The sequence below is a fragment of the Arctopsyche grandis genome, chromosome 2 (genome assembly GCF_051622035.1).
Source record: "Arctopsyche grandis isolate Sample6627 chromosome 2, ASM5162203v2, whole genome shotgun sequence".
NCBI classification, from domain to species: Eukaryota; Metazoa; Arthropoda; class Insecta; order Trichoptera; family Hydropsychidae; genus Arctopsyche; species Arctopsyche grandis.
The window spans coordinates 36,896,216-36,908,346 of NC_135356.1; the positions used below are offsets into that span (position 1 = coordinate 36,896,216).

General features: G+C 36.3%; 2 protein-coding genes across 4 annotated transcripts in view; both read left to right on the top strand.

The window, feature by feature from the left end:
- Window positions 1-10,840, top strand: part of LOC143922790 (uncharacterized) — a 34,432-nt gene extending 23,592 nt beyond the window's left edge. Inside the window, exon 2 of the mRNA XM_077446120.1 lies at window positions 8,699-10,840. Within this exon, the coding sequence (XP_077302246.1) occupies window positions 8,861-10,840 (1,980 nt within the window). The 5' untranslated portion in view covers window positions 8,699-8,860. The remainder of the gene's footprint in view (window positions 1-8,698) is intronic.
- DIP2 (disco-interacting protein 2) overlaps window positions 1-12,131 on the top strand; it is a 154,898-nt gene that overhangs the window by 86,121 nt on the left and 56,646 nt on the right. The window lies entirely within an intron of this gene.

Below are 12,131 nucleotides of genomic sequence, written 5' to 3' on the forward strand. Positions count from 1 at the left end.
ATTACGTAAGTTGTTGATATTGTTAATTTATTTATGGAATACGTATATATTTTATATTAGTGGAGATTTATATTTTTTAGACGATAAAATGAATTGACAACGTCATGTTATGGACAGCAAAACTTACAGTAATATTATTAAAGACCTTGCATTCAATTATATTGTAATAGTATTATATAGTTAAATAAGAAATAATTTAAAAAAATAAAAAAATAATTTCACCTCCTTACAGTTCTCGGATCGTCTATAATACCCTGAAAGATTTTTTATTTTATCCGTACCTTGTCGCTGCTTTCAATTAGTGATTACATTAAGGTGTGTTTCCGCAGACAGCACTTCGACGTTGTGCCATAAATTGTCTGCATTCTCGAGAGTTGTTTTTTAAAAGCTTTTAAAATTTAGTTAGTATTTCTTTGTAGACATGGTATGCTATGATTCTATTATTGTTATACATTACACACTCTAGAAATGAAACTTACGAAACTAAATCTACTGGAATGCGATGACGTTGACACATCCATCTCAGCAATTCACTATCCCGTAATATTTATATACTAGTGTTGTGCCCGATGAAATAACCATCGCGTGGGTTATGGCATATTAAGCTATTAATTTAAAAGAAATGTGTCGGTCCTGTGTTCGATCTGCTCGTAGTCGTATTTTTTCAAATACCTTTTAAATATATTTAATTTAATATTCATATTTAATTGTTTAATATGAAAACAATGGTAAAAACTACCTACCTACGTATGTACATATAATCAATATAAAACACCAATAGAAAAATGAATGAAATAATTATTTAATTAAATTGTTAATTATTGCACTAGAGGAAACATTGGTAGCAAACAGTATATATAGAAGTTTTTTTGATCTGTTATTATGTTCGTACGTTTTGTTAGCAGTGTTTTAGCTGTGACGTGTATATCGAAAGTCGTTTCGATATGCACGTCACAGCTAAAACACTGCTAACAAAACGTACTAACTAGTAATATTATAGTACGGTGAGCGTTATCGCACATAGATACACACACAGACACACAAATATAATAGCGATATTATATATATACTAGTGTTGTACTCGATGACATCATCGCATGGGTGCTAGCATATTAAGTTATTAAATAAATAAAAAAATAAAATAAATGTATCGGATCGATCCGCACGCGGTTGAATTTTTTTCAAATAACTTTAAAATATATTTAATTTAATATTTATATTTAATATGAAAAAAAGGTATAAAAAAAACTACCTACATACATGTAAACAATAGAAAATTAAATAATTAAATAAATTTTCAATACATGGCGGTAAATTCTCTGCCAAAAGGAAACATTACTAGCAATAGTATGTATATGTATAAGTTTTTCTTTTGTTATTGTATTCGTATGTACGTTTTGGCAGTGGTTTAGCTGTGACATATGTCGAATCGAAACGACTTTTAAGGCGAAATTAAACAGCGGTGAATGTGGCACGCTGTTTTTTTTTTTTAGATTTTTTAGAAAAATGTAGTGTTCAATTTCAACGACATACATAGGTCGATTGTGTCGTTTTGAAAGAACTATCCCATGAACGCCACATTTTTTCTACATGTTTAAAACTAACTAAAAAAAAAACCACGTGCCACATTCACCGCTGTCTGTTTTCGCCCTTATAGTACGGCGAGCATTATCTCAGACAGACAGACACACAGACGGAATTTATGATGATTAAATATACACACTCGTGTTTATTTCCTATACATTTATAAATAGCCATCGATTCCTTTTACAATTCGTTTGCAAAAAAAAAACACGGACAATCAAAGTCATCAACGATTGACGATTTATGTGTTAAGATAGCCGTCATGATTTATCGCCATTCATAAAATTTATTAACGAACATGAAATCAAACTTTTCCATTAGAGTATGAAAATTTTCCTTGAAAGACTTTTTTACACGTCGAAATGCTCATATCTTAGAGTGCAAAGGGTTAACGCACGATGAGGCCGCTTTTCTTTTCACTTCTGTATTTGGCGATGCTGACTTTTTACTTCACATACAAATAAATAAATGCACGAACCGAGGAAGAGTTAATGTCAGTGACGTAACAACCCTGCCATATGTGCCTTACATGCTTCGCATCTATCTCTCTCTTTCGCGCACGGTATACTCTGTACGTATACATCTCTCTCTCTCTATCTCTCTCGTTCTAACCACAGATGGCTCGTACACGTGTACGTGTTCGACTGCGGTGTCGCAACGTCAAAAACCCTTTCTTTACGGCAGGTGGTGTTTGTTGTTCGCAAAATAAAATATAAAAAAAAACGTTCGCGACCACCCGCTTTCCACTTATCGAGGAAATAGGTTAAAGAGTTACACCTGTCGGTTTATTTCCGTGTTCTAAATGTGTCTGCTTGTCGTAAAGATGTTGCCACGTTTTCGGAAAAGAGTACGTTTGTTTGGATGACGAGGCTCTTTGTGTCCGCCACACCCAATTTCATCTCGTTCGAAATTGCTTGTATCGTTTCGACGATTTTAATTTATGACTATACGTCGAATTTTGACCAAGGTAGTATCCTTGTTGAGCGCGGCAAGTTGCCAATTAACCGAATTGGTAAATTTTTATTTTATTTTTACATAGATATCTACCGGGAAGGCTTGACAGGAAGACCCCAATGCGCCTTCTTGGATAATTAATTACAAACAATGCAGCATTTTATTATTACATAAATCTCTGTATTTCCAGAAGTTGAAAATCTAAATCCATCGAGATATCTATGGATTTAGATTTTGTACATATTATACACACAATAAATACAGAAGATTTGCGACAGCAGGAAGTATGATATGTTGCCAATTTTGAGGAACTGTTTCAACAATGATCAGATAAAATTGGCGAACTCTGATAAGAAACGATCGATTTGGAATCTCAAATACCCCCCAGCAGTATGGCGGATCGAACCAACTGATGACTTGGTGCTAAACATACACGCTACCATTAAGCCATACTGCTGGCTGTACACTTAAAAAACAAAGTCCTCGTCTTTCACTATCAACTTATACATTCCAACAGAATAGACTAGTGGTTTGCATTTAATGCTTTGAACTTCAAATGGTCACGAGTTCAAATCCCACTGGTTTCTGCTGGCCAGACCTTGGATTTGTGACTCCAGGTCGGTAGTTTCCTATCGGAATTTGCCACTTTATTTGATTTTCATTGAAACGGTTCCAATAAATTGGCAACCTTGCCCATTTTTTCGCAAATCTCGAGTTATTAGCAATCTCGAATTTCGCTGAATTGTATAAAATGCTGCTAATTTACAAATTTAACCATAGATGTTAATTGTTTTTAGTAAGTAAACGTAGTAAACATGTTAATTGATATATTTAAAACGTAAAGTAAACATGTTAATTGATATATTAAATTTGAGTAATACTAGCATCAAATTTACTATGTTTCTGGCCAGGAAGGCGCATTACCTGTTAGGCCTTCCTGGTATAATTTAAAAACAAAGTTACGTCCTTGCAATGTATTATAACATTGCAAGTACGTAAAATAATTTCTTTATTTTTTTTAATTATCTCTTATTTAACTATAATTTTATTACAATATAATTCAATGCAAGGTCTTTAATAACATTACTGTAAGTTTTATTGTCCATTACATGACGTTGACAATTACTTTTATAGTTTAAAAAATATAAATTTCCATTAATATAAAATATATACGTATTCCATAAATAAATTGGTAATATTAAAAACTTAGGTATTTTATATTAAAATTTTATTAATATAAATATTTCAAAATACGAAACACGAACTCAAAACTAAGTCCCTTGAGGATTCGCTTACATAACAGCATCAAATTGACGTCATTTATTAATTTAATTTACGTGAGAATACGTATAATGTAAATTAGTAATAATTATGCCACAAAACGGATAAGACTTCGCTATTAAAACGAACTATAATTTATTATAAACCATTAAGAATATAAAAATAGCCCAGTCGAACTTACCGACCAATGTATTTCAGATTGGAATATTTTGAACGGCATTTGAATTTATCATGCTGATTTATTGTCAGTTCGGTACTGGAAAAGGCCCGCACATAATTTACAGTCGATAGCTATCTAACATGTCCTAGCTCTAGTTGTGACTAACCTTTTACCAAGTTAATCAGCCGAACTATCATCGAAAACTTCTATAAATTGGATTGTCTTTTAACTTGTATAACTGTAATGTCTATATTCGACGTTTGCTAAATTTCTGTTTTTTCCACATGACAACTCTATCAGTTAACCTGCGATGGTCGTTCGCCATTTGTGTGGCCACTCCCTTACAAACCAATAATTTTCTACAGGTGGACGGAAGATTTGTCCACAGATAAGTCTGTCGTAGGATCTCTGATTGTGACATTTGCCATATCTGAAATATACGTCTCGATTTCTTTTCTGAGATTCTTTCGTTGAACGTTTTTTTTAAACCATATAATCGTTGTCTGTTCATATAATACATATATAACAAAAATCACAAAGCTATTATTCGGTACATTTTACAAATATGAACATATATATATAGCCGACAGAATCTATTAATATTATTATACAGCCGTACATATCATCGTAATGAAGCAAGCAAGACCGGTTTTCTTTGGCCACTGGAAATATTCGTCATAGTAGCGAGTGCACGCGTACTAACCATTAACCAGCAGCATGGCTCTGTAGTTGCGTTGTTACTAAGCACCGAGAGGTCGCCCGTGTTTGATCCCGTAAACTGGCCGCGATTGAAAAGAATTTAATACTGCTGGTCAGACTTGGATATTTGTGATTCCAAGTCGATCGTTTCTTACCAGAGTTTTCCAAATTGTCTGATTTCATTTTGAAGCGATTCCTCCATCAAATTGGCAAAAAACCACCCTACCCACTATGTCATCACTATTTGAATATGACTTCAAAATTTTATTATCGATAACATAGATATCTCGCTAATTTTCTTATATATAGTATTTTTACTATGCGTATATGTCCGGTCACAGTGACGTGTTAGAGTATTCTGTAATATCATTGTGGCTAATATGTATATAAATAAAATAAAAAATTAAAATAACGAAAGTGCTCGTTCGCATATGAATATTTTCGGAAACGTCATATTGTGACAGTATTGACTTGAGGATATGACGCAAGCAATATTGGGCCGTATCGTCGCTCTCTATAATTTACATGTAAGCCGATTTTGTCTTGCACTCGGTCAAAACTTGTCTGAACGTTCCGAAATGTGCGTTGCTGTATAGTATGAATAGAAACTGTCGATTACGTGAGCTGCTAAACTGTGATTTTTATTTTATTTTATTTCATAGAACATGAACACTCGCCTTTACAGATCGCTCCCAAGCGACCAATGCACTTATACAGATACAATACAATCAATATACATAAGCATTTTATACAATGCTAATTCGGTTCGGTGATTACTGTTCACAAAGCGCTCGCCCAAAAGTCACTAAAATCTCTATAACGGAACATTTGGTAGCCTAAAAGTCCACCATACTAACCATAATTTTCATTACAACAATTGTCTTTTGGGAGATCGCAGTGTGACCAACTTTAAAATTACCGCGTATTCGTACAAACATCCACATTGACATCTATGGAAAAAATTTTGCAGCCTTTTATAATCAAATTGGCAAACCTCAAGACGCTGAATAACTTAAGATTAGTAAGAGAGTTAGGAAATAAGATGCCAATTTTTAAAGGAACCGTTTCAATGAAAATCAGAATAATCGACAAACTCTGGTACGACGCGATCGATGTCACGACAACTGGCTCACGGAACTTTCACTCAAAGGCGTTACGCGCACGAAATTTCACTCACGCGACAACTGGCTCACGGACATTATCGAAAGTACCGATACTGATATTTGACCGAAAACTGTCAAAAAGCCAGTTGTCGCGTTAGTGAAATTTTGTGAGCGTAACGCCGTTGATTGAAAGGTCCGTGAGCCAGTTGTCGCGGAACCGACGCGATCGGCCTGGAGTCACAAACCAAGTCTGGCCAGCAGCGGGACTCTAGTGAGACTCGAACCCTTTACGACTGGTCCACGCCGCTGGTTATTTACCATTTGTTGATTTAATAGACATAGATGATTTGTGTATGGCGCTGTTCGACATCCATTCACGCCTCCCGTGGAGCAGTCATTTTAGAATTTGATTTAAATCATTACAAATCGGATACGACGCCCGCTAGTCACACACACGATCGGTTGGCTCGAGTAGAGCGATGACGTATTAACTTTCGTGACCCGATTCGTTACCGCATACGTGTGCGAGATTACACCGAAAAATTGGGAGACTGCCAGTAAATATGCTTCACATCAAAATATCCCATACTACCGGTCCATCGGTAGCATTATACATTTCTACATATGACACTTAAGTCGCGATTAATGAAATTGGATATTATATAATATTATATATATTTGGAGCCATCGTGAGATGAAAGAGCTATGCGCGACGCGACTCGTTCAACGATGCACACGGACGCATCAATCATCATCATCATCACTCCTGCCGTTTCTTTTTTTTGCGCAATAAATTTCTGCTGCGAAAAGCTGTGAGAACGTACATGCATACATATATACGTTCACGTAAATATCTATAGAGACAATTTCCGGATCCGTCTGCGAGTTTTTCGCTCCGGGCTGGTAGTCGGTTTCTTTCCTTCCGTCAGACTTCCAATTTCTAAAATTTATACTCATTTATTGCACCGAAAGAAGAGAAAAAACGGTCAGTAATTTCTCTCCTCGGTGTTCGTTTACTTGGTTGCGTCCATTGTCGACCGCAAAACCGCAAGATACTAACTCGAGAAAAAAAATTGTTCAAAGTTCGAACGTTGCGTCACATTCTATTTTGGATTCAAATTTGACCCTTTCGAAATTTACGTTCTGTCTTTTTATATACCGTTTTCGATTGTCGGTTTTATGCATATATGTATACTTATAGCTGGTAATAACCGGTGTTGCTTTATCAGGTGGAAAAAAACCCTTTCCACTATATTTACTTTATATAGTACGTAGTGACAATAGATGAAGTTTTGTGATCATGCGATCACTGATCACGTTTTCATGATCCAGAAAAAATGTGTATGTGTATATTGGGGAGTTTTTGAACACGTCCTATCGAACTGAAACTTAGTATCGATTACTGAAGTTCTTATCGATATGACGTAAATTTTTTTCAAATTTTTACCTCCCCTTATAGGTGTCCTCTTTTTTTTTAAGTTTTTGAATTCAATTATCTCCCAAACCGCTAACCGAATCAGACAGAATTTTTTTTTACATGTAGTAGAAATTATAAACTTTATGCAATCATATTTTTTGAATATTTTTACCTGAACCGGAAGTAGTAATTTTACTCTAGAAAATCGAAGTTTTTCTCAGAAACCTTTTGGTTTATTGAACTAAAATTTCATATCTAGAAGTTCAAGCTTAATACCAAGTTATGTATAAAATTTGGTAAGCATCCGTCAACCGGAAGTGGCAGTTTACTCTTGTTCGATTTTTCTTCCACTATTTTTTTCGACCCCTTAAACATGTGTGCTCTTCACGAAAAAAATCATGTACCAAATCATTGTAGTCTATGTAACTTGGACCATACGTTTTGGTTTTTTTCCAACTTTCATCCGCCCGAGCAACGCTGTTGTTTTTTTTACATATAAAATGAAACATTTATTTTAAGTAGTATGCGTTTTGATGAAATTATTTTTTAGCTTACATTTTTTCACACGCCGTAAAAATGATACGCAGTGTAAAAGAAACAATGTATTTATTATTCATACAAAATATAGTGAATTCACGTTGTTACGAACTTCTTTTCGTTATAACGAAATCTATCAATTACTGAAAACTGCTCATGCGTGCATAATTTTGCTTAAAACCGCGAAAACAATTATTTATACTGGAACTTTCATTATTTCGATACTTGTTATAGAAGAATTTGATATTATTTATATTTATATATGTATATGCACAATATTCAAATTGAAAAATTTGACTTGCAAAGTTACTGCACCAGTTTGCTTTTGGCTTATTCTTCAGTATACATATTTTTTACATGTGCTTCTGTACAATAATAAATCAATTTATGATTTAGTAGGCAAGCAACAAAATGCTGCTGTATCCAATTGCCCAAATTAATTACAGATACATTTTCATATTTACCAAATGTTAAGTATTCAATAAAGCAATTAATTGAATGACGTTGCCGATTTGCCTCTGTTACTGTTCCGAAAGTGCCGGCTTCAATTTATGAGATCTGTTTCATGTTTTTTGATGAGTGTGTGTGTATGTATGTGAGAGACAGAATGTTATTCGTTAGGAAACTTAGCAAAATTCAACATATATAGGGACTGTAGGCTGCCAGGTCCAAAATTTACCTGCATCAATTGGTCTGCCGTGTTTCGTATCGATCTTGTTTATTACTTTCTCGAAAGAAGAAAGTCCCGTTATGGGTTCATATGTACTCGGGCTCGCGCAAGTTCACGATGATTTAGTACTAGTGTCTCGCTCCGAGCCAAATTCTACAACGGAAATTTTCGAGCAATTTCGAAAGCGATCTTCGGGGTGCGTCAAAATCATGAAATCATGACCTCTGCGTACTTCGTCTTTATACTGTTTTGAAGTAGTTGCGAAACGACTTCAGCAAAACTTGCAATTTCAGTGGTTACGGCTATGAAAAGGAAAACTGGTGTGATGATGACGATGATCGCTCGCGAGATACTACCGTGGGAATGTCTCGTGCTCCGAGCGTACGTTACGCAGTGCATCATTGTGATAAGAAAGGGACCCGTGTGAATGTGTAACAGTGCAAGAAAGTGCCAACATGAAGCCGATATCATTTCAAAACATACGCCGCCTCATGGGCGGTGGACGCAAGAAGAACGAAAAGGACACCTCGTTCAAAAGGAGCGACTCTTTCAAGAGGATCTCCATCAGAAAAAACTACTTGGACAGGGGCGGCAAGAAGAAGGCTAAAGCAGAAGCCAACAATATTCTGTTCAAGGAGGAGAGCAAATTAGAAGAGTATAACATTACTCCGACGAGCAAACCAAAGAGTGAGAAGGACAAAGTCGAAAACATTTACATGAAAGCACCTCAATCAAGCAAACCTTTAGATGATTGCGACAGCTTCTCAGAAAGAAGCTCGGTTGTCAAGGTGAGCTCAGATGTGAGAGAAGCTCAACTGCTCAGATTCACATCGTCTCGGGACGTCTGCACCCAGACGGACGAATCCAAAGAACCAGACACAATCTCAAACACCCCTAGTGAAAGTGATGAAAGTGTCAAAGCACCCAGACAAACAGAACCAATTCCCAAAGCTGCCATACCAGAAAAGATAATAATACACGTGCCAGCATCGGAAGACATGCCTAAAGATCCCGTCGTGAAGCCTCCAGTTCACAAGAATCTGTCCAACGACGAACTACCCATCAAGCAGTCGGAGACCAATTTGAAAAGGCAGGAGAGCAACGATTCTGCCGTTGAAATGTTCCCCTGGGGAGAGTCTATCGAAATTCTGAAACTGGATAGATCTCCCGTGTTTCCTTATCGTAGAAATTTCAGCCATCCCCCATCACTCTTGCCTGAAGTCAGCGATGACATGTGCTCCTTGTCCGTCAGCTTGGGTAGGATTTGGATGGACGCACCTCTGGCGATGTCTCCCAGAAGCCTAGAACTTCCCCAAAGGTCTCCTCAAGCGTCTCCCGCTGCTGATATAAGAACTGCTCACAATTCTTTAGACAGTGCTTTAAAAAGCAACAAGGACGACCCTATAGTAGTGAATAGATTACAGAAGAACAAACCTAGAAAGGTGAGTTCGACCACCGATCACGTAACCAGAACATCGTCTTCTTCGACACGCTGCAGTGACACTAAAACGTTTTCTTCAAACGACTACCCTTACATGTTCTCAAGCAAGGACTCGGGCTTTTCTTTCTCGCTCTCAATACCCAAATTGAACGAACGCGACGAATCTAAAAAGGGATTCTTCAAAACGAAGCCGAAACTTTCAGCCAAGGATGAGTATTTGAGGAGATCCGGAGGCTGGCTCGATAGTAAATTCAACCCTGTCTTCAGAACTAGTAGTAGAAGCTATAAGGAATTTAGGAGTTCAATCAAAATGAGAAAAAGAACAAAGAGGGATCAAGTCAAGAATGATATTTATACAGTCGTAGTACGGAGACCTCCGAGATCTTCAGGTGCTATGAAACTAGATCCTATGATGTTCGTACCACCTGAAGATAGAGACTTTTCCATTCGGGAACTGAGGGAATACAGCTTACCAGTAGACGAAAGGACTTCAGTAGCGGATTACGATTCAGAAGACGACTTCTACGAGCGTATCTCTCCAGACTTTTACGAAACCCTTCTGCACGAAGGAGGTGACAGTTCGCTGTCGTCTTGTGATGACAGTACCATATCAGCCGGTACCGGCGTCAGTAAACCGGCCAGTTTATACGTGAAGAACCGGACCGGTCGCAAGCCCCACTTTTCCGGAAGACGCAGACGCAGCTCGTACGCGTGCAAAACAAGAGTGATCTACTTGAAGAACTCGGACTTTTTCGACGACAAGTCCGAGTACGTGGATGTAGAGGAAGAGGATTCTTCTCGCGAAGACAACGAAACCTCAGAAGACGTGAGGAAAAAGGATGGCAGGGTGAGGCAGGTGGTGAGGAGACGCAGGTCGAGAGCTAGACGATTCGTGCAACAGACCACGTGCAAATATAGTAAGTTGACTCACGTCGCAATCTATACAATTAACACTTGGTCCCTTCTGCTGTTTTTTCCAATGCATATTAAATAATTCCGGTGATCTAAAAAGTTTGATAGTTTTTTTTCTTTTAATTTAGATTTTAATAAGTGAACAAAATGTCATTGCTGTTTCAATATAAATTTTTGAATCTATTAACCCTTTGAGTGGTGGCGTCTTTTCTGTTGAGAGCCCGCCACGCTGAAAATTTCGCCAACATTTCCAACTGGAATTATTTAGAAATCCAATAGAAAGCAGGTATAAAAATTGAAGATAATTCAAACAAACCCTAGTTAACTACCGCCGAGGATTTCGAGTTTTGTAAAGGTGTGTTTAGACTCTCTAATATATCTTGCAACAATATATAATAAACAAAAGTAGTCTTAATGAATGTATTCTTACAAAACTAGTTCCATCTTCTTTATAGTTGTTAAAATGTAATGCTCACAATCTAAATGCCAAGCCACAATCTAAAATACTCAGCAGTTAGGTGTTTCCATCGAGAATTCTGCTATGGTTATAAATTTAGAAATTCCGATGTAAACCAGTCTTTATAAACATTGACACGGATTACACGACCGATGATCAATGCATTTTTTTACCTGAAAAGGCTTAGCGGGTAGTGTTCTTGTTCAATTTGTATATGCTCAAAATACAACGCCCTTCGGCGTTTTTTAGCCCCATTGATTTGTTGGCAAAACGCCAATCGGCGTTGGTTAGCATTCAAAGGGTTAAGATATGATGTAAAGGCAATTTTTTTTTGTAACTGGTTTCATCATAAATTCAATGAATCTATATCAAACATTTGTACCATGCTGTGAAGCTGTTTTTGCTAGGTTTTTTCTCGATTAGTTTCCCGTTGTTTTCTTCATTGGAAATGATGATATCTGATTTCGTTGGTGTCATTTTGTACGGATCTGTCTTGGCAATTTTTTTTAGACAAAACTAGCAAACTTTACTTAGAGAAAATCGAGTAAAGTATGGATTACATTTGTTCATTTATTTAGAAAACATATACATATGTATGTGCGTGTAAAATAAAGAGAGCATAAATGTTTTCTGATGTGAAAATTTGCCGCATTTATAATGAAGAATTAAGAATTCATTAGAATTCGTCAGTTGGGATGCGGGAGTTGGGCGGAAATATGAATCCAGGGTTCTTTGTTTGAATTTTTAAAAAATGTACTCTTCAAGTTGCCTCCAACAAAATATAACTTAATTTATTTTTCGCGGTTATTTTCTCTCTTCATTGTGAATATTTTTGGCTAGAATTTCAATCCCATTCATAAAATATGTGAAAAAAAGTAAAGAAAAAAAATGAACAATGATTTTTTGTTAAAATGAA